Here is a 27,882-nt window from a genome sequence, read left to right on the forward strand (position 1 = left end):
TTAATTTTTAAATGATTTTAATCATAAAAAAACAACGTCCTGTACACCAAATGCAATGTTATTGTTATTGGTCGGAGATTCAGTCAGGAGTTTGACATTTCAAAAGCCTTCAAGAAATTAGTATCCAATTATTTAAAACAGAATCCAGTATTTTACCATATTGTTAATTAAGGCAACTACATGCATTTGTGGGTCTAGTATTATTCTTATAGAACAAAACTTTTTGTGAATGCCATGCAAGGCATCAGACAGGATGTTCAGAGGGAAATAGTTCATAGTGTCATCAGCAGAGATACTGGAGGAGTCACTGAAAGGCATAGAAGTGGTTGTGTAAAGCGCATTTTAGGGTTCATCTGCAAATTTCCCACAAAAGCCAAAACTATTTTTCAACGGTTGTTGGGACTTTCAGTTTGTCCCATCAGTCAATGAACTTGAGCCATCTGCATGGAAGGACGGTCAGCACTTCTCCCATCAGTGCTCTAGTCACTATATTTTGAGTCTAAAAAATTGTGAGTGACACATTTTAAAAATGCATAGGTCCATATTTGCACCCAGTCAGTGAAAACATACTTTGGCTAGCTGCCATTTGGATTTGAGTCCAGCCAAATATGGAAGTCTCCACACGCTCTTATTTATATTCGCCATAGGGTGCAGGTGTCCCTCAGGGCACAAATGAAGCGAGGTAGAAAGTTTTGCTCCCACCTCCATTTCACCCCCCGAAAAATTCAATAAAGGAAGTCTTTGTCCCCGGGCTACACGGAGCTCTCATCCGGCCTGGGCATCAGCTGAGCGCATTTGCGCTTCTCCAAGATCCTGTTGAGCTCGTCGGTGAAAGTCGAGCAGAGCGGCGCGGCGCTCTCCGCGTCGCTCTGGGTGAGCAGCACGTAGCTGTTTCCGTTCATCCGCCGCAGGACACTGGGCAGGGTGGCCGAAAACCCGTTGGGGAAGTTGTACTCGGGCGCGGTGGGCAGCGGAGGGGCCGGCGGCGGGCGGCAGGCCTCCGTGTAAGCCTCGCCCGGGACGATTTGCAGGAAGCCTCCGTCGCGGATGTCGCCACTCGGCGGCTTGGAGATACCGTTGCGGACGCCGTGTCCGTTACTTGAGATGGTCTTCAGCTCCAAGTGGGCGGAGTTTCGCTGCTGCTTCCTGTGGTGCCTCTTGCCGCCCGGGTAGGTGGCGGCCGCCGTTGATAGTGAGTACTTCCCTCGGGTCCCCAACCTCAGGCAGAAGCCCAGGTAGAACAGCACCACGGAGAGAACAACGCAAAGGCTTCCCAGGATGGTGATGAGGGACAGATACAGGGCTTCCATGTTTTTGGCGGACAGCAACTCGGAGCGCGGCATCTGAGGCGCTTGTGCCGGAACCCCCTCGGAGGGAGTGGGCGACGGCGAGACAGTGAAGCGGCGGCGAGGGTCCTCCGTGGGCGGAAGGGGCGGCTGGGGAGCGACTGTGACGTTGTAGCTAACCACCGCGACCTTGATGTGGTTCTCCGCGGCGTAGCAGGTGTAAAGGCCGCTCTGGTCCAGGCGGGCCCGGATGATGAGCAGGCCGTCGGTGCCGGTGCGGAAACCTGAACTGAGACCGTAGCCGTGCAGCTCTTGGCCATCCAGCGTCCACAGCGGCGTGGCCAGATTGGAGCTGAGCTCGCACTGCAGGAGCACGTCGTCGCCCACTCGTACGGAGCGGCTGCTTGTGGACACGTCTGGAAAAATGAGAAAAGTCCAATTTCAGACAGTGTAGTTTGAGATTTTTCATCAGTAGTTAGTTTTCATTTAATTTTAACTTATTATTATTATTTTGACTTTAGTTTTTTTTAAATGTATATTTACAGCATATTGAGTTTTTAAACAAGTTTGGTAGTTTAAATATATAGAAAGTGCTCCATTTTTTTTGTATTAGTTTTAGTATACTGTATATAATAATTCCTGAATGACCTTCTTTGCTCTGTACAGTAATATCGAAATACATTAAATAAACACAAAGCATGCAAGACCCGAGTTAATTATAGTAAAATTTGCGTTTTGTGCCTCATCAAAACAAACTGAATAGCAAAAAACAGAGAATCAACCGCCGTGAGGGTCCCAAAAAAGCTTCACTAGTCTGGAATCTGGAGGCATGAGCATCGCTACTTAGGTAGCTTGCTCGGCTCGAGCTTTGGCTAGCTACTAGTGTGGCTAAACACGTTGCGAAGTCGCTCCTAAGCCTGTCATGATGACTGCCTCTGTGGTGGCGAATAAGTTACATTTCTGACAAGTATCATTCTCATAAAAGGAATGACAAGGAAAGACATAATGTTAATTGCTAAGCTAACTATGACAAAGAAAGACGCCATGCTAATTGCTATGCTAACCTAAAAATCACATATGTAACTGTTTAACACGGGAATTAAGTATTTGGGTAATTGAGTACACTTTTCACAGAAGTCTGCCTGGAATGTTAAAGCCAAGAACATCGAAGAACAAAATAGAATGCAAATTAATACGTGTCTGGACTTTTGGTAGAAAATCATACAAGTTAACTAGAACCGGAAACCGGAAATGAATTAAGTTCTGTTACGGCGCACGTCAGCCAGGAGGAGTGGCCGATAAGCTTAAAAGTATATTATTAATAGCATAAAATATTTATTGTAAAAACAACCAAATTACATTTCTCATATTATAGAGTGCTGAATTTTGAGTTTGAGGTCTGAAAAGACCAAACATCATTGAGAAATACTAAGCACTCTCATTTTAATCTAATTTTATTAACCAGAATGTTAATTTCAGTTATTTTGTTAGTTTTCGTGAACAATAACGAACACCAAAAATTGTGATTCATGCATAGCTTCACGATTCAATCTGACAAATACTCCTGCACTCCTGGTTCATGTTTTTTTTAACCAAGAGGTCAGACAAGATACCGTTTTAAAAATATCAGTGTAGACAATGTCCTCTGCGTCGTATTTCATAAAACAGTTCCTTGACATCTAATGCATATTATATATCAAAGGCTGTCCAAAGTTTTAAATTTGTATTACTTTCAGCCATCTTATCACCTAGCACAGCCCAAAACAAGGAGCTGCCACATTTGATCAGATTGAAACTGCGAGGAAGAAGGCAGCATTCGCCTGCCATGAATATCAAGCAGATCTCCCTCAGAATGGGATTAAAAGAACAGAGGAGCGAGCGTGTGCATAATCAACTTTCAAAAGGGGTCTCCACGCCCAACTAGGCATCTTTCTTTTTTTTGTCTGACTTTTTAATTTCACTTTCATCACTGGCATTCATTGATAGCAAACCTTTTGGAGTTTTTTACGTACCGGCTTGAGTGTTGTCGCACCCTCTGCTCCCTTGCTGGATGTCCTGAATTAACGTGGATCTGCGAGGCAAAGGTGAGAAAACAACACATGAGCGCAAAGCATAAACATGTTTGATGTTTCTCGCTCCAACATGAACACTCTGTGCGGTTTTGTATTTGGGATACAGTGAAAATGTGTTCACGTGTACTTATTTCTATTTGTGTTAAAATATTTAACTGCTGAATTCAGGTATTTATGTAACATATGTTCCTCATTGTGTACATGCTAGCTGCAAGGAGTTGTTGCTTATTAAATTTGACCTAACCAATATTTTTCACACATTTTAATTAAAGCTACAAGAAAATTGTTGAACCAATTTGACCAACTTCAAAAATGCTTCAATTGGTAGCACATGATTGATTTGAGTTCATTACTCTTAATATATTCATCCATCCATTTTCGTAACCGCTTACTCCTCACAAGGGTCGTGGGGGTGCTGGAGCCTATCCCAGCTGGCTTCGGGCAGAAGGCGGAGTACACCCTGAACCGGTTGCCAGCCAATTGCAGTTAATATATTCGCTTAATCCAAAGGTAATCAAAGATGAATATATTAAGTTTAATGAACTCATAATTAATTAAACTTAATATATTAACTTTGGATTAACTTAATTTAATTTTGTGTTACCAATTGAAGCATTTTAAGTTGGTCAATAATCTTAAATTGCTTCAACAATTCTCTTTTTAAAGTGTACTGAACGCAGAAAATTGAATTTTGAATCGCTACTGCCACCTGTGGCCGAAAAATGCAACTGCACTTTCCCTTCACATACACAACGCGCACATGACATCACATCTGCAGACAGAGGGCAGGAAATCCAAACCTGAACCCTGTCTTTCCATTATGAACAGCTAATGTATTAATCTACTAATTAAAAAATGTTATGTCATAAACGGTCAAATTAAAAAGGTTATTGTCAAGATATTTTGGGAAAACTGTTCCAAAGTGCAGATTTAATTAAACCAACATTTATGTGGCAAGAGTTCACACCATAATGCGGCAACTAAAAGTGTACCCACTTGTTGGAAACGTGGCTCGGAGTACACAGCTGCACACCGTGTTTACTTTCAGGCTTGTTTCTGCCAACAGAGCGATTACGTAATACTTCTTAGAAAGGACACTGTGACAGGGCACAGCGTTGTTTGAGGTTCGTCAAAAGGCGATCGGCAGCTTTTTGATCACCTCACCTGATAACACGCACACGAAAGCATACGCACAAATTCTCCCACCCACGTTTATTGTGTTTGTCATTTCATTAAATGCTCGAAGGATGTGCCCTCACTTTGACTAAAATGGAAAGCGGTCCTTTTGTGAAATGCTCCTCGTTCACTCACAGACTCGGCGACAGAAAGAGAAACGCACTTGTCTGTGTACGCCACGACGTCCACGCACTGGTGTCCGCTCCAGGCGCAGTGAGGGTCCCTGGCGAAGATGCAGTCGTAGCAGGAAGCGTACCGAGGGCAGTTGAACATGGGCAGCTGCACCACGCCCGACGGAGAGCCCACGTACACGCTCAACTGTTTCACAAACGAAAAATAATAAATGCTGTGACAAGCATGTGAATGTGGATGTGTATGTGTGTGGATCAGACACATTACATATGTCAGCGAGATGAGCACGCGCTCCACAGGCTGCGGCTCCTCAAAGAGCTGCAGCTCCTCGATGATGTGCAGCCGACCCTCCACGTGGACGGCCTTGTGCAACCAGCCTTCATCTGCACAAAACAGAGCGAGGCTGAAGTATGCGTTCAAACGCTGCCACCTACATCATCTGAAGCAGTCACTGATTACTAAACGTAAAACTACTTTTAACTCTAAACAAGAGTAAAATTTACACTTGGAAGAGAGTAAAATATTTAAATTTTACCCAAAGTAATTTTACTGTTTACAAGAGCATTTGTTTATGCCACGAAAAAAAAAATTTCACTCATAAATACTAAGTAAAATTTTGCAAGGAGAGCTTTTGACTAAATTTTACTAGTTTATTTAAAAATAAAAAATAAAGTCAGTCAAGGGTAGAGAGCAAACAATCCACTTCAAGAGAGCCAATCTACTCCCAGTCTTAGTATATCTTTGTACCTCCTTTTCATGTACAATTAGAACCTTTAAAAACACATTTTACAACTTGCTGTTGACTGAAAATGACATCACAAGGGCTCAGGTAACCAATCACAGCTCAGCTTGTGAATGTCACATGACCAAACCTAGAAAACAGGTGAGCTGTGATTGGTTACCTGAGCCCTTGTGATGTCATTTTCAGTCGACAGCAAGTTGCAAAACGCGTTTTTAAAGGTACTAATTGTACATGAAAAATAATGAAAGTATCAAATTAATTATAGACAAAATATTAACTTTTTATTGCTATAATGGGCTAAATAAGTGAAGTATCAGTGAGTCACGTATCGCTTTAATAAACTAGTAAAATGGGCTAAAAAAATAAAAAAATAAATAAATAAATGAATAAATAAATAAAAATCCTCCTAAAATATACTTTACTAGATTTTTGTCATGGGATAGACCAATTCTCTCATACACAATAAAAAAAAGTTTGAGTAAAATTTACTCTAAAATTTTAGCCTCTTCCAAGTGTAAATTTTACTCTGTTTAGAGTGGGACTAAATAGACTTTGTTCATAGTAAATTTACTGTGTATTTAAATCAATCATCATACTCACCACAAACATTTATTAATGTACAGTATTATATAAATAGAAAGAGAAAAAGCAGACAAACTGATAATTTTAGACTGAGCGGTGTAAACTATTTACATAGGCTGGTAATTATAAATTTCAGGGGAGGGCATCCATTATTCACATTTGTTTCTCATTTGCATGAACTCCACAAATAACCAGGGTTGACTGAAAATGAGGTAACTGTTGGAAAATGACAAGTTGCTTCCCACTGGCACCCACCTGTTCCCATGTATAATACATGATATTCTTGCCCATCCAAGCCTTGGACCGCGTTCACGGCCATGTGTGTGTAGTCTGTGGTCCTCCTGAACAACAGGGGGCGACGGTCGAAAGCCTGGACCTGCTGGGACATCAGCGGGTGCCTTCGGACAAAGTTGAGCACGTCATCGGGCAGAGAGGTGGACACGTTGATGCCCCTGGCCCTCGTGGCGTCTGTGATACACTGAAGGGGCGGAAAATAGGGCGAATAAAGTCTTTGGTAAGCAGAGAGGCAAAGGTAGCAAAAGTACATATTTTTAACTGGTGTGTTTTTGTAATTTAAAAGGGAAGTCAACCCCAGCAAATAATTATTGTCAATAATATGTTCTATGCAGCCCCACTAGTTTTAGTACGGTATAAGCAGCAAAATCCAGCCATTGTTATCAATATCAGAAGGCGGCCATTTTGCCGCTTGCTGTCGAGTGAAAATGACATCACAGTTACTCAGGTCTCAGGTAGCAACCAATCACAGCTCAGCCTCAGAAAACCGGTGAGCTGTGATTGGTCATTCACTGAGCCCTGAAGCAACTGTGATGTCACCTTAAGTCGACAGCAAGTGGCAAAATGGCCGCCTCCTGAGATGGATAAAAAGGGCTGGATTTTGCTGCATAACATATTCCACAAATGTAATATTAATCAGAATGTCACGTTTTGAAGAGTGAGATCACATATCGCATATTATTGTCAAGAAATGTTTAAGGTTGACTTTCTCTTTAAGTAGTGAATCACAACAGTTGGGTTTCATTAGATAGCATTTGTACTTTTGTTACTTCCCGCCACTGAAAAAAAACAAAAAAACAGGATGGTTAGAACAGAACTATGATGCGGTGTCAAAAGGCTTAAAACGTTATCAAGCATACAAAGAAATGTCGACCCCATTTAGCCAGTCAGCTCTAAACACCTGATTGAACATCCAAGGGTCCGTTTCTCAAATGAGTGCGGCTGCCTCGTGTAAGCGGCTTTCCCGCTCCCTTGACCGCTCTGCGTGTAATAGCAAAATTAAGTGTTCAAGTGACAGCGCGGCGGATAATGTCTGCTCTTCGCTAAGTGAGCCACGGCCCGGGCTGTCGCGCTACTTAAGACATCGCCGCCAAATCTGCACGCCGCAGTTAATTGGAGGGGAAAGAGGTTTCAGTGGTATAAGCCGTTTGGGGTTCGGAGTCTCGCCCTCCTCATTTTACAGACTCATCCTCGTTATCAGTCACTATCTGCTAATCTGCCTCCTTTTTGGATCTCTGCTAAGGATCACTTACATTTGATCTCTGTTGAGAGGCAGGAGCTTCATTTAGCTTATTATAACCTTATGAGGGGAATGTAAGCCACACTGTCCTCGAGTTAAGGCGCACTCGACCTAAGGTATTTCAACTTTACAACAGTTACGCCCGGGCCGCCATTTTGGCTCCTCGTCCGCCATATAGCCTAGCCCGTAGCGTTTTCCCCTCGTCTGCTATTTAGCCCTTAGCTAATGCTAATGCACTTGTGGGAGTATCTTTGGCTTTTTCGCCCTTTTTTTTTCCACATCATGGCTCCAAAGAAGAAAGTCTTCTATCAATGTTGGTCCCGCCAAAAGAAAAGCAATTACCATGGAAACGAAGCTAGACATCATAAACAGATTGCAGAAAAGAGACACTGACAAACATCGGCAAAGACTTCAGTTGGACAGCATCTTGTTTTTTTATTTTATTTTAATGTATTTTGGATTTTCTATGCAAATTAGTTTGATGTAAATATTGACTTTAATGGGGAAGTTTGACATAAGTCGAAATTTGAGTTACATCGCTAGCGTAGGAACGTAACTCGAGGACTCCCTGTATATGGATTCTGCGTGTGAATGTCTAGGGTTTGAGTAGTGGCCTACAGCAGTTTGTACCATTATTATTTGCCGAAATAAAAAGGCTCATAAATGGAAGCGCTCGTAGGTTGGTGCACTCGAACATCAAGGTGCCACTTAACGCGTGTGTGCGCGTGTGAGTGTTTACCGTTCCAGGTCGCGGGTCAGGAATTTTTCCACTGTACTCCTTCCAGTTAGAGCCAGAGTCCTGTGTCTCCATATAAGGCCCTCGGAAGGCCTCTTGGATGTCAGAGAGAGAGAAGCGACACAACGCAGACGCCTTTATGTTTTTCCTAAAAAAAAATTAAATAAAAAAAAAAAAACAACAGAAACAAACACGCACACACAGAGTGACTGAGAGCAGAGTACATCGTGTGAGAGGCAACAGCGATAAACCCGGCGTTACCATGGCGACCGCTGTAGAAGTACAGTAGATCAGTGGCGCACCTAGTTTAAAAAGATGAAAATAACAAGATAAATGGGAAGAGGGAAAGGCACAGGAGGATTTCTGGCAGAGATGGAAGGAGCAGATTAGAGAGTAGGAGGACGGACATGTCGAACATGTGAGAGGTGAGAAGAAGGAGTTGAGAATGTTGAAACGCAGCACAGTAAAACACGGTTCTACTCTTTCTGGAAAAATTGTTGTATCATATGTAATTATTTGACAAATATAACACACAGTACAATAAAGCTAAACATAAAACAAAGACAATTTACACATGTATTGACTTTGTCTTCCGAAAATCTGTTAGCTTAATGCTAACCGATGGTATAAACAAGCTAGCGAAACAAGCGTCAATGTTACAATAATGTGTTAATTCTGTTTATTTGTTACTACTGTATGTTTTTGTGACATGCAATACTGCAGAGCTCTTATTTTCATATATGTATATGAAAAAATATCACAAAGAAGTGTTTTTGGGGGACACTGGAGCGGATTAATGATGTCACAAGTTATTATGAGGGTTTACTGGACAGTAGTAACTCTGATTTCTCTATAGACCAGTGGTGTCAAAACTAATGCCCGGGTGCAATTTGTGGCCACTCAACCATTTTCTAGGGTCCCTCAGCATCTACAAAAAATAACTTTTGACACAGCCTGCTTTTCTAGATATGCAAAGTAACTACGGTATTTAAATCTAAAAGAGAATTGTAATTTAATTAAGTCAGATATTTCAGTTCCAGAAGCAAAAATATTTTCCTCCATGTTCCTTTGAATTGACTAAGATTGTCAAGTAAACAGTGCTTTAAAAATTGTCCTTTTGTTACCGATTACTCTTCCTTTGATTCTGAATGTAGAGATTGGCTGAGGGCTGGGGCGGATCTATTCTTGTGTGATAGAGGGGGAATGGGCCACCACAAAAATCAAGAAAAATCCCAAAGAACTAAACACCAGCTAAACTATATAGTACATAATTAATTGACTTATTAATTTTAGCTTGTTTAATAAAGTCAGACAATGTCAAAGTGGTCCTGACATCTTTTGATTATTCTGTATGTGGCCCTCAAAAGAAAAAGTTTGGACACCCCTCTGAATCATATTCAAACCTGCATTTTTAATCTATTCCCCGCCACATTTTCTTTTGCTACCATCTTGGCCTTCTCATCCCACCTTTCATCTCGCTCCGACTGTCTTAATGTCTTAACATATCTGCGACTTTCATCACCCTCCCCCCCCCTCCCCGCTACTCACCAGCCCAGGCCGAAGATGGCATAGAAGAGCGTGTCCCGCGGCGTGTCTCCCGGCACGGCGAAGACGCTGCGCAGCTCGTTGAAGTGGAAGTCGTACTCGGGCAGGGAGCACGTGAGCCGGGCCTTGAGGAAGGACGTCCAGCGCTTCTGGAGAGTGAGGAGGCCACCTCGGTCTCCCTGTGCATCAGATACAAGAAAGAAAAAAAAGAAAAGATGCCTGGCTCAAGTTGGGACATGGGAGGAAACCCAGATGGCATGGAACACTGCAAAAACTTAAATTTAACCTAAATTTGTTTATTTTGCTTTGATGAGTTATTTTTACTGAAAATAAATTTGTCAGACAAGATCATTCTGCTTATTTTAAGATAATTAAGTACAGTAATAATAAGTATCTTATTTGATCAAGCAGTTTTGGCATTGCGTGTTAACAGACAGTTTTAAGTACTTTGAGGCTTAAAACAAACATTTTACACATTTTAAGATGACAACTAACCAACGTCAAAGGCCCTGAACTCGGGTTTCACGAATTGAATTTTCTTATTTTAAGATTTTGCATAATCTAGTGATAAGCTAAATTGGGAAAAAAAACAAAAAAAAACACGTCTGAAAACAATCAGACAAAAGTGCAATATAGCTCCTCAGCATTTTTTTCTTGTAAACTCATTTTTCCTCTTGAGAGTGTCTGCCCTCAATTTGGGAGGTTGTGGGTTCAATACCTGGCTGGGTCATGGAAAAAATGGGACCTGCTACCTCCCTGCTTGACACTCAGGCAAAGTTGGCCAAACGTAAATGAATATGTAAGTATTTTAAGAAAATAGTTCTTTAAATTACTTGAAAAAAAAAAGTCAATATTGCTTTTTCAAGACCGCTGTGGTTGGTATGGGCCTAGTAATATTTTCGTATTTTTCAAAGTTTTACAGGTAAATTTAAGTAAAATGTTTTTGTTCTGTTGGCAGATAATTTTGCTTATTTGAAGTAATAATTTTCTTATTTTATATATATATATATTTATATATATATATATATATATATGTATATATATATATATATATATATATATATATATATATATATATATAATTGTTTTTTGTTTTTTTTTACATTTTCTATGTCCTTTTTTCTTTTTTAAAAAAGAAAAAAAAATTCTATGGTCACTCACTTGTGGGGTCATAAAGGTTGAAATGGGTCACACGGAGGTCATACTAATTGAGAAGTCCACAACTGGACTCTTGAGGAACTTTCACCTTTAATCCAAAAAAGGCTGAGAGATTAAGCCTGCCCTTCCTGAACACGGTCCCAATATTTCATTCCATTTTAGTCCCTGTGTAGTGTCCCAATACATTCATCCACATTACACACAACAATTCGACTTGGTCTTTCCCAAAGAAAAAGCATTAAATAAGTTGCAATGAAGACAGCGATGAATCTGTCACCATCTCCGTTCTCCAAGACATTTATCCTCTCCTCTTGTAATAATCCCCAGGGCTTCGCGACAAATGCCTTCCATCATTACGGTAAAGCCGCCTCGGGTATCATTAGCCAAGTTTTGGCTCACCTTGCAAATCCGAGCCACTCGCGCCACCCTGCTGTGGCCGCCGGAGGTGGCGCTGTGCTCCTGGCCGCCCTCGGTGAAGAAGTAGTAGATCTTGTCGTCGTCTCCCGCCGTGCTGCTGCTCGAGCTCTCCCTCACCAGCGCTGAGCCTACAAAGTTGGCCTCTGGAAGAGGGAGGAGAGATGACCACAGGGGGAGAGTCAAGTCAAAATACTTGTGAACTGATTGGAGTCTTTGAAGAAAATCTACAAATGTAGACTCTGAAATGTACTTCAGGACAAATGTAACCAGGAAGAAAACAAATCATTTTTACTTTTTTGGTAATTTGGAACAATTAAAAAAAGTTCACTAGGTGCAAGGAATCATACTGAAGTGATTTAACTCATTCAATCCCAACCATTTTCACTGAAGCAATCCCCTTCACTGTTTTACTGGATTTTGACTGATTTTGCAAGGCCCACAGAATATTGTGTTCTATTGCTATAAAAACATGAAATAAAAGAAAAAATAGAGTCTCTTCTTTCATCAGGAAAAAAAAAAAGTATATTTGTATGTGTTTCCGTTTTGCAGAGATTAGCATTAGAATATAGCTAAGTTTGATCACTATTCACAAATCTGCTTAGAATTATGAGGAAACATCTTGTTTTCATCATGGCCCTAGTTGATCTATTATACTCTGCTGCCACCTGCTGGCCGTTTCTGTAATTACTAAAAAAAAAATTCACCCGTTCTCTGCAGTTGGGAAGCTGCATGCTCTAGTCTAGCATATTAAAACATAAAAGACGTATAACTACGTCTTTGGGACACTGAATACATTTAAAATAGAACGTATTTATACGTTTTTGATAGCAAATGAGTTCATGTTCGTTTTAGGTTGTGCTAAGTCATTTTCAACTATTCACAGCATTTTAGCTGTGACATTCTTTGATAGTGCTTAAATTGAGTAAAATGAAGCTTCAAAGAGGACTGAATGGGACAGATTAAAAACAAAAAGTTTTTTTCTGTACGTGTTATTTCACCATTGGACAAACTGACACCTATGGTCCCTATGCCCTGCAAATAGACGGAAACGATGTACCATCAGAACGACGTATTTCCATAGCTTTCCTAACGTTGTACACTGACTAACAAAAAATGTTTAATTCGCTAACGATAACTGAAAGAAAAAATGAAATTTCGAAGGATGTGTTTTTTTCCCCCCGCCGGCTCATGTTGGTCCGTTTTACGGACCAACGCAGTTTAACAAAGTAAGATGGACGTGCAAGTATGGATATCTGTTTTCAAATGTGGGGTGTAAAAGTAGAAAGTTTTCAGGAAAGTAAATACTCAAGTAAAGTACAGATAAGTACAGTAACAAAGTAAAGTATCAGTACTACTTCCCACTACTGTAAAGGACCGATTTTTATTCCCTGTTGAGAATGAGAGCCAATTATATCTGGAGCTCATGTTTATGCATGTTCTGAGCGCCATCACTGACACTAACATGAGAGGCTCGTTCTGATCCCGCTTGTTAGAAAACAAGCATTAAGATGCACGGCTCGATAACTCGATTTCACTCAGTGGGCTTGGCAAATATCCAATGAAACAGAGACAAGCACTGCAAGCTTTTCAGGCTTTTCTCCCCCAATCCCCACACAAACACAAAAATCTGATTTATCCTGCCACATGCCGAGACGGTTATCTTAGGGGTGGGCACGCGTTTGTAGTAAAGGGCCACGTTTGATATTTTTAAAAATGGATACCTGGGTCAGGTCATTTGGTGATGAGGTAAAAAAGTGTCTTCTAAGGTTTTATTCTGAGTCATCTGTGGAACTTTGATATCAGGTTTCCCTGATTGTGTATATGTGTTGTCTTCCCTTCCTTTCTTCATTTTTGTGTTGTTGTTCGAGTTATTATTATCCTGTAGTGTATCGATGGTTTTGTGCTCAAATAAAGCTCTTTAAAAAGTGTTTAAAAAAAAGTGTATGTAAAATGTGCATATAAAATAGATCATATAATTTACAGTTTTTTTTTTTTAATATATAATTTTAACAGAAAAATAATTGAAATATTTTGTTTGTTTCTTTGTTTTTTTATTGAACATATAAACAAACAAGTAGCATATAAAAATGTAAAAGAAAAAAAGAAACATAGCAATCATTCATGATGATTTACTTGTTCAAAGGGAGTAGGAAGAAGTTAAAAACTTATCTAGTCCTACCTCTTATTCTTTGTATCTTTTTTCTTTTTTTCCACTTATTTCATTATTAATACATTTCAATAAAAGAAAACATGTAATCCTGCTTGTGTAAACAATTGCAACTTTTACACATATTTTTAATTAATTATATTATAATTCATTAACCAATTATTTTGTAAAATAAATTAAAATATGTTAAATATGTTTAAAATGATTAATTTGAATGTTTTTTGTTATTTAGAATCAGTTTATTAATAATCACACAATTCATTTGCAAATGTAAAACTGTTGATTTGATGACGTTTTTTTTTTCAATTTACATTTAATTCTAAAGAAAATTATTTAATGTGATAAATCAATGAAAATATGCATCGTTGCACTATACAATTGCTGATTAAAAACAAAACAAAACAAAACAAAACAAAACAAAAGTGTTTTAATGTGTCTTCTTACCATTCAACCATCGCGTGGGAGCATCCTCCGTCTTCAGAGTGGGAGAATTGCGTCGGATATCCGGGAAACTTCGAAACTCATATTGAGAAGCGGTGAACAGCTCCTGGTCTGATAGAAAACCAAAGTCATCGCGGGAATTTGTGTTTCTTTTTGAAGGTGGCTGGTATCTGTAGAAAGTCACCTACCAACGATGAGACCGGTGTACCCCGTTGTCGGGCTGTAGGGACATTTGTCTCGGCCCTCTTCGGGCGAAGACATCACAAATTTTTCAGAATCCTGGAAAAAAAAAACCCACGAGACTGACTTTAGTGAATATTCCCGACATAGACAGAATTTAAAATACCAGAAATTTAGTAGAGCTTACTTTATTAAAACACACGATATTTGAACACAATAAACAAATTGGAAGCATATTCTGTTTAGAAAAAGTGCTGTGGAAAATGAACGGATTACTAAAGCAATGTGTTTCCAACTCGTGCATCCCTGAAAGCTTTGTGTTGGCATAACAACCACACACCTGGGCCTGTGGCCTTGTCGGTCTCAAGGCTGGAATACAGCACAGACACGCGTCAATGTAGCCTTGTCAACCTCAAGGTTGGAATATCAGAACGTTCAAATAAATGCAATCAATAGAATGCAAAATAGAAATCTTGTGACGGTGCAGTAGAGGTTAGCACGTCTGCCTCGCTGCTCTGAGGTTCAGGGTTCAAATCTGAGTACAAAATAGGCTGTCAAAATAAAGCAAAAATATTTCACCAAGCGAGGGCTCGTGAGTGGAAAAAAAAAAAATCACAGATGTGTACCACTGTACCCTGATGTGTAAATCAGCGACATATATATGTAAATGCAACATGAAAGCAGGGTCGCACTCGGGTTGAACATACTATATATGCACACAGAGGACTGAAGGCGTTAGTTCCGCACATGTAGAGGTGCGTAGAGTTGAACCTCTGCAGGAAGCGGATGTGATTAAAACACTCCGTCTGGTGGAACAGGAAGAGGAGATTAAAAAAGAAAAAAAAAATCAGTGAGGATATGGATGGAAAAGTTAAATGTCCACCTTGTTGTCTTTCCCCTTGAGAAGACACTGGCGCTCTTGCTCGGGGGAGGCCTCCCACTCAATCTGATGAAACAAAACGCACAGTCAGACACAAGAGCGGGTTACACAGCACCGACTATTGTTGTATGAATGATCACATTTATTTTTTGTCCTTCAGTTAGGAATTTCCAGAGTCAGTGATTAGCATGCATATTACGAGCTCCAATGATCAAAGACTGCCTTTCAGTCTCCCTATGCCAACATTTTGGCTATTTTTAGCACCTATACTGTAAGTCTCTTTAGAGAATGAATAGAATGAACAGTAGGATATCGAGTTGAGTGCATCCAGAAATAAGCGTAATACTTTTTTTTTTTAAACATATTTTATTAAATTTCATTTCTCCCACTAAAAATGATTTACAGCCCCAGTTTGTAACTGCACCTAAGTAAATAATTCTAAGTAAACAAAAAACAGGAAAAGCCTACTAGAAGATCTGAACTTTATTTGGCCCTTCAAATGGTGGCAGGTGTGTGCTGACTCCCATTTAATGAGTTTCGATGTGATTTGGTAATTCCCGAACAGTCACATTCACAGTTTGTAACTGATACTAAATAAATAATGCCATGCAAAATGACACTGGGATTTTTGCCAAAGGTGCATCGATAAAGTATTGAGCAAAAAAGGAAAGCACTGAGCTCTTTCCAGATGCACGGTAGACCGGAAAGACCGGTTGAGGCACTGTAGCTAGCTACCATGCTAATTTATGCTAAAACGCAGGGGCCTAATTTACTATGATTCGAAATAGCAGGCACTGAACTGAACATTGATTCATTTACTCTAACAGATTTTTGACTGTTGGCAACGTGTTCCAGATTTTTCATTATTGTTAATTTCATTTTTATTTTTATTTTATAATTTCAGTTAGTTCTAATTTGTTTTTAGAGCAGGTTTGTTAGTTTGTACTAGTGTTTGTTCTTCCAAAAACGCTTCATTTTAGTTTTGTTTTATTTTTATGACTACTTGTTAATGCAACATTGAAAAAAATCAAAAAGTATTCTGTAATGAAGTAAACTATAATTCCTAACGACTGTTTGACCTTCCTTCTTCTGTACATCCGTACAGTAATACTGAAAGAAATACATTTGAAGTCAACCTTCGAAAGCTCAGGTATGAAATTACCGGTAATTGACAAAGACATAAAAGAAGGATATTTTCCCAAAAATTATTTTCATTTCGTTTTATAAAAGTAAAATGCAGTTTTTGTTACTCATGCTTATTTTTAAGCGCACTTGTTTTTAGTTTATTTAACTCAAATGTTGTTGTTTTTTTCCACTTTTAGTTTTTCTTTGGCGTACATTTTCTTTGACTAATTTGGTCATGACTGGGTCATGACAGGGTTATGTTTGGGTCATGACAGGGTTATGTTTGGGTCATGACAGGGTTATGTTTGGGTCATGACTGTGCTTTGTTTGGGCTCTGATGCAATCAGCATGTAACAGCAACTAGTTTCAACTGGTAAGACGCTATGTGATGTCAGGAGATATGTGATGTCAAGAATCTTTAATCTTGTTATCGAGTCAATGTCAGTCCTGTTACCCACATGTCTAGCCACAACCAATCAGATCGATTCACTGTCTATATAAGCTGTCTGAGAAATGTGTGTTTTTGTCGGATTATTACCACTGTTCCTCTGTGCAACTCTCTTTGTTTCTCGTCTAGTCAAGTTTGTTCCACGCCTCTCGATGTGAATAAATATTTAAAAACTTATTTGTGTTTTCGTTTTTGGGATCCAACCTCAGCACTTAACAAATTTGTCCAGCGTGACCATTCTGGGATAAGACTGCACTTATTTCAAAATTTGCTGATCTAGATTTGAAAAGATTTTTTTTTTTTTCCATAGATTATATTTTATGACTCCTCCTTGTGATTGGCTCCAAGTCAGCCCTTAAAGCACTCCGAAGCTCCAAAATTGCATTACTGAAATAGACAATATGTCATGGCCATTTTTGTTTCTGGCATTTCAAAAATGCTTACACAAGCATCCACAAGGATTTTGGTACGTTTCTTCAAAAACGGAGTTAAATGCAAACAGAGCCGAGGTCGGCTAAAAAGACGCTTTTCAGCACAAACAAACAAAGAAACTCACAGTGAGCACAGGCCTGGCAGAGATGTCAGCGGCGTCGAGAGCGAACGCGGCCCCTCGGGCCCCGATGTAGAGGCGCTGGCTGTCAGCCTCCAGCAACATGGTGCTGTAGTTGACGGCCGAGGGGGAGCTGAAGCGCCTGCAGCCCGGCAGACCTGCGGGCACACGCGGCATCGGTTCACCATCGTGCGAAAACATCTGCAACACAATCTCTTTCTTTACTCCAACGTTGCAGTCACACTGGCCCACTTGTGGGAGATGCAGAGAATGACATTTTCAACTCAATGCAGTGGTATGAATCGGAATCCGTTTCATGACCAAGCTTGTTGTAACTTGAACAAACAAGGCATGGATTTCCATTAGTTTGTAATGGGGAAAGACAATTTTAGAGATTTTGGTAACAGAAAAAATTTAAATGTATTTGTCAAGGCACCAGTGTACGTCAAGTAAATTTTCCTCATTGAAATCAATTGAAATGCCATTAATCTGTTCCGTCCATCCATTTTTCGACCAGCCCAGGAAAAAACAAAACAAAACAAAACATTTTGTTATGTGGAAAGAAATATATATTATAAACACTTGATAAAACATATTAAAAAGAAAGTAAATACTTTTTTTTTTTAAGAACACAATGCAATTACTGCACATACTGCAGTATCTGTGTTGCCTTTAAGGGACGTGGCCTAGTGAGTGTGGTCAAGAGTTTTTTGTTCCATTAACTAAATAGCTGAAGGTTCATCAGTGAGGGCATCACAGTAACTATACTTTAAAAAAAAAAAAAAAAAAAAAAAAAAAAATGTGGTATAGTGGACAAAGTTTATTAATCAAAAAATAAACGCCTCCGAACACATTACATGAGGAAAAGCAGGATTTAAAAATCAACACAAGCCCATTCATGCATGTCAATGAATGTTCAGATACTGTGTGAGCATGTAGTCATCCTCTGCGACACTTCTCAGTCAATAGAAATGCAACGTGGTGAGAAAGTACTTTCCACTATATTGCTCTCGTATCAATTTGGGCTGTAGCCGCAATGAAAAAGTCAGCTTGGCTAAGATATAAGGGTGTATCGTCATACTGCATAGCTATAGTGCTCAACAGAAATAAAAGAAAATGAAGCTTTTCAGCTGGCAGTTCCCTGCAGCCTATATGTGACATCAAATATTGTATATGCTATAATGAGGTTGACTCTTTGTGAGCATGAAGCAAAGAGAGATGGCATACAGCATACTGCATGTGCTGCTCTCATGGTAAAAGCTTCTCACTTCGAGGTCCTGTGACGACGCCTCGGGGCTTGCGTAAGCAAAACGGACCGTCTATCAGGGTGCCACTTGACTTGAGTAAACTTGACACCACAACCACCTTTGGGCGTTTTGTAACAGCAACATTCAACGGACGTTGTGTGAGGGAGAAGGTTTTAGGATCAGACAAAAAATCCAAAATGGTGAACCTCTTTGGCGGGTTACGTTCCAGACGCAAAAATATGCGAAAAAGTAGTCTGACGTTGGCAGGTATCAACGAAGGTGTGCAATTTAGTGGCTTTTGGCTCGCTCTGTGCTCCTGATTTACATTTTAAATACCTATCCATCCACTCACGAGGAAGCAATATGCACTTTCAAGTGTTTTATGGTCACCAAGTACAGTAAATCAGCTCCTGTGCCAGTTGAGATTCTCATCAGCTGTGGCAGTTCTTTCTCTGAATTATCTCTCGAGAAGCACTGTGTGAGATGTGTTGTTGTTTTGATGTCATTTTGCGTGGCAGGTTAGCATTTTTAAGCTAAACAGACTGTGGTTGTTTTAAAAGGGACATTCAGTGATCCCTAGCGCCGTCAAGTGGTCAAAGAATAGCATTAGAAGCATGCAAGATCACGGACCACCACCAATTCTTATTTTGTGTGAGAAAAAAAAAAAGCATCTCGGCGAGCGACGGCAACTCGGCAGTCGTTGTGAAGCCTGGTGAGCGACGCCAAAAAAGACTGAGCGAGCTAGAATTAGCCGGAGCAGTTAACAAGAGCGGCTAGCGGGAGTTAGTCGGAGCCGTAGGCTGGAGTGGCTAACAAGAGTGGCTAGCGGGAGAAGCTAGTAAAAAATAAATAAATAAATGAAAACATAGTAAAAGCTTGCACGAGCAAAGCAGAAAGTGACAAGCGACGGGCCCGGATCACGGGACTTTGTAACTAACGACCACCTGCAGGCACCAGGTCTGGAAGGTAACCTGCGGTTGCAATACTACTCGGGCTAACTGCATTCGCGAAGTTGTCCTTTCGGCATCCGTAGCAGGAAGTTGGCGGCGAAACATGGCAGCTCTAGTAAGGTGAAACTACAGCCATATATATATATATATATATATATATATATATATATATATATATATATATATATATATATATATATATATATATATATATAAAAAATACGTTTATGCGATACAATATGTTTTTTTGCGTCCATAGGTGTCAAACTCTGGTCCTCGAGGGCCGCAGTCCTGCAGGTTTTGGATGTTTCCCTTCTCCAACATGGCTGATATACGATCAGCTCATCAGCAAGCTCTGTATAAGCCTGATAACGAGCCTGTTGATTGGAATCAGCTTGTGTTGGAAGAGGGAACCCTCTAAAATCTGCAGGAATGCGGCCCTCGAGGACCGGAGTTTGACACCTATAACTGTGACGCAGTCATTTTTGATTTTTTTTTTAATGAATGAATTTGTATTTTTATTTTGTTAAATATCTAGTTTGACAATAAGCTAACTTTGAAATGGCTTGAGCGGCCTTGCTTGAAATGTAGCTCAGACTTGCTCAACTTTTGCCACAGTAACTCGGGATTTACATATGACTTGCACATTTGTAACTTCCTCCCACCTCTGCCGACACGCCGCGTTTCATTCCTGCTGGCTGATTGTGTGCCGACTCCCTCTCAGCGGGGAGGAAGAGGAGTATTAGCGGATGGCTGCGTGGGATTTCCTGGACAATAACTTTGCCTACGTGAGTGCGCACACTATGAGCGGCTCACCGTGGGCGAACACAATGCTCCGGAGCCCAGACGATGCCGCTAAGATTCCGCTGTGTGATCACAGCATCATGGCACCTTAGATTTTTCTGTCAAAAAATGCACAATGGAACTGATTTATAAGACTTTCAGTGAAAATAAGTAAAACAAAATAAAACATTTAATCTCTTCATTACTAAGGCCCAGCAGATTTACTGGCAGATTTTTTTGTTTTGTTTTGTTTTGTTTTTACAAATTACAACATAAAACAAAGTTAATGACGTTCAAACAACCGCACAAAAAATGTGAAGATAAACAAATACATCCTTTTTAACGTTTAAACGTTCAGTGACCAGAAATGAAGTTACTTTATTACATGATAGACATGATTTATCGATTATTTAAAGGGGAAATCCCCCAAAAATTCTTGCTTGACAATAATATGGTGTATGCACCCCCATTAGTCTAAATATGGATATTGGACGAGTGGAATATGAGCTAAGCAGCAAAATCCATCCGTTTTTATCCATATCAGGGGACGGCCATTTTGCCACTTGCTGTCGACTGAAGATGAGATCACAGTTGCTCATGGCTAAGGCAACGACCAATCACAGCTCACCTGTTTTTTGTTTTTTTTTTAAGCTGAGCTGTGATTGGTTGTTACCTGAGATCTGACTAACGATGTCATCTTCAGTCGACAGCAAGTGGCAAAATGGCTGCCCCCTGAGATGCATAAAAACGGCTGGATTTTGCTTCATAACTCTTATTCCACAAATGTAATATTAATCAGAATGTCATGTTTAGACTAATGAGGTCACATATAAGATATTGACTTCCACTTAAAAAAAAAAAAAAAAAAATGCAGCCCAAGCTAGCAGACTTTCAACAGATATTCGGTTTAGTTTGTTTCTTCATTTTAGTGTTCAGCGAATCAGATATGTTCATATTTATGGTGTGTTTGACGCACCCCAGTGCATATGTATGAAAACAGGATTCGGGTTAGATAAAGCACGTGCGCTGGGAGAGCGATACGGGGGAGAGTTTGGTCGGGGTTACATTAACGTTATACGATGAGGGAATAACAAGCCGAGGCACGTAGGTGCTGCATACAAGATTCAGGGTGAAAGGGCACGTTTTGATTTGGTGTTCGGGGGGGAATGAGAGCCAGCAAGACAAGCCGACATCATTCTAAGGTACTTGAGGTGAAGGTTATAGCTGCACATCAAAATATGGCACATTTGTTGAATACTAAATTCATCACCAGATATGCACTGGAATTCATCACAGGTAATAATTATACCATTCTGTACCACCTGTCATACATGCATTATTGGCTTGTTCTAATTTATTTATTTATTTTTGCTTGATTTGCTATTTTTTCCTCAGCAAATTGTTTGAATGACTCACAATGCGAAAACAGGTGATTTGGGGGTCTGCACCTTTATTAGGTTGCTAAGATACTAAAGCGGCCGGTTGACACGGATGCCGACGTTTACATATGAAAGCCTCCACGCAGGAGCAAGGTCAATTAACTCGAGGAGGACCTTTTGACAGAAAAAGTGCGTGCTAATGAATAGGAGCGAGAGTTGGATTGTAGATTAGAGCTGCATTGTTGTAGGAGGTGAGTCATGTCGGAGGACCTGTGCGTGGGCTCACGATGCGGGATTACGATACCGAGAGGAGGCAGATTGTATCTCGATTTACGAGTGACCTAACTTTTAGGTTTGAACGATTTTTTTTATTTATTTTTTTATGATGTGATTCACTGGATGACAGCAGTAAACCTCACAACATGAAGCAACAGTTTGACAGACAGCAAACACTTCTCAATTTATTGCCAATCTCTGTAAATTTACCAGAAATCTGAACATAAAAACAAACACAATTACTTGTGTATTGAACCAAACAAACAACTTTGCCTCACTTAAGTCTGTTAGCTTAATGCTAACAGACAATGCAAAGCAGCATAGATAGAGCTAACAAAACTAGCATCAATGTTGCAGTATGCAGAAACCATAAAAGAAAGAAAAACAAAAAAACACTAATATTAATGCTTGCTCCCAATAACTTAGTTTTTTTTTTGGTTTTTTTTTAAATGTTTTAAGTGTCCCAAAGCTGTATTTATACATTTTTGTTGTTTTTTTGTTTTATGCTCGAGCATACAGAAGGCTTTGATGCAGCCTCTCAACTGCAAACAACAGTTGCAGATGGTAGTTATTACACAAACGGCCAGCAGGTGGCAGCAGAGCAAAGGAGATCAACCAGGCCCATGTTGAAAAAAAAAAGCTCAATTACTCACAATTCTAAATAGATTTGTGAAAATTGATTAAACTTAGCTATATTCAAAATGCTAATTGCTGAAAATGGAAACAGATAGAAAAAAAAGTCTCTTCTTTCATCAGAAAAAAAGTATATTTCTTTCTTTTGATAAGTTCGATGTTTTATAGCAACAGAACACAATATTCTGTGGGCCTTGCAAAATCAGTCACAATCCAGTAAAACAGCCGGGAGCGAACGGGATTGCTTCTGTGAAAATGGCTGGGAGCGAATGAGTTAAATGTATTATGTACTGTATGTATTATACTTTTACATTCATTTTAATTAATTTATCACTGTATAATTTTGCACTGTACAATATTGAAGAGTGATAAATAATAATAATGGAGGCTGGAACAGATAAATGGCATTTCCATTCATTACAATGGCGAAAGTTGATTTAAGACAACTATTTTGAGTTGAGAGAACAAACTAAACTCAAAAGTCAAGGTAACACTGTATTAATATCAGATGAACCCGGCAGACATCGAACAGATAAAATGTTGATGTATCGGCACAGGTGTCGCCCAAAGTCGAGCAGGACGGTCGTCATGGTAACGGCGCCTCCCTCAAAGAAGCCGAGGCTGCGCCGGTCTCTGCGGGGGATCTGAGCAAAGAGGACTTTGAGAAACGGAGCGCCACGGGCGAGACGACAGACGGCGCGTGGATGCTAGTCGACGGAACGACGACGATAGTACTAGCGGGAAGATGACGTCGGGATGGGGGACAAAGAGAGGAGCTGTGTCGGAGGAGCGTCGCGACCGGGGGCAAACAGTTCAAGGAAGTAAAAAAGGAGATATTTTATATTTAGTTTGACAGTAAACTTCCCCTGGGGGTGGCGATAAACTGTGCGGGTGTACTTAACTCATTCACTCCCAGCCATTTTCATGTTCTATTGCTATCAAAACATGGAACCGACCAAAAGAAAAATGTGTCTCTTCTTTCATCAGGAAAAAAAAAAAAAAAAAAAAAAAAAAAAAAAAAAAAAAAAAGTACGGTATATTTTTTTAATGTTCTGTAGCAATTAGCATTAGAAATAGCTAAGTTTCATCATTATTCACAAACCTGTTGAAAATACTGGGAAAAAGAGCTTGTTGCAACATGGACCTCGTTGATCTCTTATACTTTGCTGCCACCTGCTGGCCGTTTTTTTTTTTTTTTTTTTTTTTTTTTTGTAATAAGTACCATCGCTTTAAGCAACCGCTTCAGGTCAGAAACTGCATCAAAGCCTTCATACAAAGACTCTAGCATACAAAAACCTAAAAAACGTATAAATACGTTTTTGGGAGTGAATGAGTTAATTAATGTTGTGGTTAACGAGCACCTTTGGTGACAAGAGTGAGACCAAAACACGCTTACTGTTGCTCAAGACGGTGACGCGCGGAGTCACGTCGAGATCCAGCGGCGGTCTGAACGGGTAGGCGGCCGCCACGCACACGCAGCAGCTAACCAGCAGCCGGAGCCGCAGTGATGAGGAGCGGCCCGCCTTCATCTCCACACGCACATGCGCGCACTCGGTGAAAAGCAAAAAAGCTCACACCAACATATTCACACGCTGGCTGCCTGGTTCACTGCAAGGACCTGAAAGAAGAGAAAACAGTCAGCAGGGACAATAAAGAGACACTCAAATGCACAATTGAGGGCCTTGGGGATGGGATTGGGATTATGCTAGTGCATTTGCGTAAAATTAAATGGATTGGTTGAACATTCATGTTTGAATGAATATTAGATATTTTTTAAATGTTAGATTTACACTAAACCTCAACTGCTTTGCTTATGGACAACTTTGCATGAGTCTTCTTTTAATTTCTCCAAAGTGATGTTCTAATTGACAGTGAGATAGAAAGAACAGGCCCAAGTAATTTAAAAAGAGTGTTTTAATAAGTTTAAATACATTTAAATCATGTGGGAGGGTTACAACTGTAAAAGAAAAATGATGTAGTCTGTCTGAATTGCAAATTTTCTACTTTTGCAGTCTGGAGTAAAAGTATGATGTAGCTCCCACAGAGGATGTTCTAGCAAAAGTACATGTTGTCCAGCTGTTCAGGGTGTAAAATGTAAAATATTTGACAGTCAAATTATATACCCTGGAAGCTTATGAGAGAATTACCATGGTTTGAATAAGCTATCAAACATGTCTGGAGGCCATCAACCAACAAAGGGTTTGTTAGCAACTGTGCAAAATCGGTTGCTGCTTCAAATAAAAATTTCTATCTTCCTGTGTCTTTTAAATTTAAACATGGCTTCTTGAAACATTTCTTTATAGGTCTGCCGATACTCAAATTTACCAAATTTCATGTCAGTGAATGGTTTTGAAGGCTGCATTTTAGAAAACCAAATTGACCCTAAATTTTCCAACCCAAATGGCAGACTTACCGTGTTTTCAGGCATTGCCTCTTGAGACTATTTTGTGTGACAAACTTGTCCAACAATGTCATGTTGTTAGACAAAATTGCCTTCAGGGGCTGAACTTCCAAATAAATCCACGAAGTACTTTCAGGCTTACTTTAGCTATGACCAAACTGACCTTAAACTGACCATTTTAAACCAAAATGGCAGACTTGCTGTGGGGTTTTGAGAATGGCTTCTCGAGACTTTTTTTGATAGAGTACTCAAGAGAAACCTGTCTTGGTGAAAACTGACTTTGGGGGCTGACTTTTCAAGACTCTGGAGACTGATGCCAAATCAATGTGGAAAAGGAGTAAATTGTATAGGGTCAATTTGGCTGCTCTGAATCAAGCGTGTCGCAAATATACCGTACACTGGGCCCAACGATTACTGCATTTGCGGCTCTTGTGACGGACTTCCATCCGCCCTGAGAGCTGTCAACTGCAATGAAAAGGTGCCAGTTGCCTTTACAGGCCCGTCTAAGCTTCTTTTATCGGCACGCGGGGGAGGCGCGCTGAGGAGCCCTTTAGGAGTCATTTATCTGGCTCGTGCACACTCAAATGGCTGTCAAAGGCCTCTCCATGCTTTCAGACGGCTGGTCCATCAGTCTGCCAAAGTGGTGCTGATGTGGTCTTAAGTTTAAGAAAGGACGATGGGAGGCTTTCGCACAAGTACAAAAAGAAAGCCCCAGAAGTGGCATCGAGGCGGCGGAAGCTATGAAGCCAGGAAGTAGAAATCCACCCACGAATATAATTGTCAAGTATGTTTTTCAACAAGTAGGCGTGGAAAAGGGTCTCACCAAGCTTGTGTTTGAAATTCAAGCTTTTACTGTAATGATGTTGAACAGACACCAGTAATTATGGCCTGTCCATTGTTTGTCACCCAGTTCTTCATTTTACTGTTTTACGCCTGATGAAACAAAAAGAACAACAAATTTTATTTGACCAAAGTGTGCTACTGCGAGAACAACCCTCAATGTCTACAAAGCAGCTGAAAAATATGACAAGGCGACTTCATTAACAGTCGTACAAAAAAAGACTTGTCACTCTTTGCTTATAGGCTTGTATACAATGCATGAGTGTCTTTGTGAGACAAAGGGTAGAAAAGACGACAGTCAAAGGCATTGTGAGCTTTTAATAAGCCTCCTTGTTTGACTGGGCAGTTTTTTTTGTTTGTATTGACTCGAGTCTGCTGTAGACTTTGCTTGCGCAGCTATGACAAAAGACAGCCGCTCCTGGGGATGAATCACTTTGCTTTTGCTTGAGTTTTGTCATCAGTCCGTCACCCAAAAATGGCCAAATTGTGCGCCTTTGTTTGGAGGAAGAGAACAAGGGTGCATGCAGCCGATATTCAATAGAAGAACAGAAACATTGTACCACGGACACGCAGCACAAACATGGTCATGTTGATCCATGGAGTTCATTCAACTGTGTCGTTCGTTTCCGCACTCATTCTCTGCTGGCTTAAATGCAATCAGAAGCACACAATTCGAATCATTTGTTCCATGTCAATGTAATAATTTATCGCAACAGTCTATCGTCTTCCAATCAGATTTAAAATTCGATATGTTGCCATGTCAATCTAATAATCTGCCCCGGTCATTTGAAACGGTGCTGGCCCGTATCACTTTAACTAGACTAGCAATGAGAGTTTCGTTAACCAATCATATTACAAATTCATCTTCAATCAGCCAGGGTGCTGTCCGCTGATTGGTGGGTCAGAACAAAACTGCTCCGCTACCAAATACGTCTGAATATGATGGATTTTATTTCTCAACTGCCGAAAGAAGCCGGTGACAACCCACACAAACAAATGATGTTCAGTTATGGTACAGTGGTGCCTTTTGATACGAATTTAATTTGCTCACAGTAAAATACAGTCATGCTGATATAAACAAAGAAGAGCTTCACAACTAATGCGAGTGAGTCCATAATCTCCAGTGATGCTGGTCGTTTTTTTTTTGTTTTTTTTGCAGAGGATAAAGATATGTCTGTGAGTAATTTTATATATCGTATGTCTACATGTGTTGCTTGAATGTTTGGGTTCAAAATAAATATCCATTGCTTATATGCGTCTCTAACATGTCCCATTAATTCAAACTGCTTGCTTACTTTGGACCGAATTTGGGCCCCCAGTCCTTGAATTTGACACCTGCGCTTAAAATGTTTTTCTCTCCCATACACTCCAATAACATGTGGCACAGTGGCAGTAAATCAATAAATGGTTTCAAATAGATTAGATCACGCACTGGTCGATTGATTTGTCAAATGTCACACAATATGAACACATTTTGAGCATGATATCACAATAAATGAGTGAAGGTATTTGAAAGTCGGTGGTGTTTAGTCTCACCTTAAACGCGTAGAAATCGTGAGGAAAAAAAACAAAACAAAAAAAGCAGGAAATGAGAAGTCTTCCTCGAGCAGTTAATTCCAAGTGGACTTTAGTCCCTTCTGACAGTCCTGCGGATCAACGGCCACCAAATGGAAACATTCAACAAACCAAACCAAACCCGCCCACGGCGCTCACACTTGTACCTTCCATAAACCTCTTACTCCTCTTACTCTCCGGCTCCCCTTGTATATTCACTTTATCTGGTAAAAGCAGCTTTTTATGCCCGGCGAAGAGGCGTCGTTTACGATGTGACTGAGTCTGTCGCGGGAGGAGAAGGTACAAAAAAAAAAAAAAAAAAAAAAAAAGGTGCACTAGAGCAACCTGTCTGTTTCAATCTTAGTGAGAGGGGCAGCAGTGACACCAGCAGGACAGTTGCCGAACTGCAAGGCCAAACACTCAACTTTATTTTATAGAGTTGCGGTTCTCAAGTTTTTTTTGTTTGTTTTTTTACACTTACCTACTAAAAAACTAAAATAAAAATACTTAGCTCTTTGTACCCACATTATAAACAACAATAAAATATCAATCAAAACGTGGCAGATGTTTTATTCAAGTCTACTTCGTATTATTATAACAGTGTATTTTAATATAATTTTAGACACTAGTCTGTAACTTTATGCACGG

The 27,882-nt window shown here is 40.0% G+C and overlaps 1 protein-coding gene across 4 annotated transcripts; it reads right to left on the reverse strand.

The window, feature by feature from the left end:
* Window positions 1-27,542, reverse strand: LOC144001193 (semaphorin-4G-like). Of its 4 annotated transcripts, XM_077495300.1 has the most exons (16): window positions 27,402-27,542; window positions 27,217-27,326; window positions 23,836-24,057; window positions 17,178-17,329; window positions 15,052-15,114; window positions 14,876-14,974; window positions 14,177-14,267; window positions 13,992-14,099; window positions 11,363-11,523; window positions 9,809-9,984; window positions 8,264-8,408; window positions 6,246-6,468; window positions 4,934-5,049; window positions 4,698-4,852; window positions 3,299-3,357; window positions 1-1,702 (listed from the first exon to the last, which is right to left on the reverse strand). In XM_077495300.1, the coding sequence occupies exons 3-16, from the start codon at window positions 23,966-23,968 to the stop codon at window positions 753-755; spliced, it is 2,631 nt and encodes an 876-aa protein (XP_077351426.1). In that variant the 5' UTR covers window positions 23,969-24,057; window positions 27,217-27,326; window positions 27,402-27,542; the 3' UTR covers window positions 1-752. The 4 variants fall into 4 exon arrangements, with proteins under 4 accessions (XP_077351426.1, XP_077351427.1, XP_077351428.1 ...); XM_077495301.1 differs by lacking the exon at window positions 27,217-27,326; XM_077495302.1 differs by lacking the exons at window positions 27,217-27,326; window positions 27,402-27,542 and adding an exon at window positions 20,185-20,270 and having other exon boundaries at window positions 23,836-23,952.
* Between the last annotated feature and the right edge of the window lie 340 nt (window positions 27,543-27,882).

This window comes from Festucalex cinctus, chromosome 14, assembly GCF_051991245.1.
Source record: "Festucalex cinctus isolate MCC-2025b chromosome 14, RoL_Fcin_1.0, whole genome shotgun sequence".
In the NCBI taxonomy this organism is placed as follows: Eukaryota; Metazoa; Chordata; class Actinopteri; order Syngnathiformes; family Syngnathidae; genus Festucalex; species Festucalex cinctus.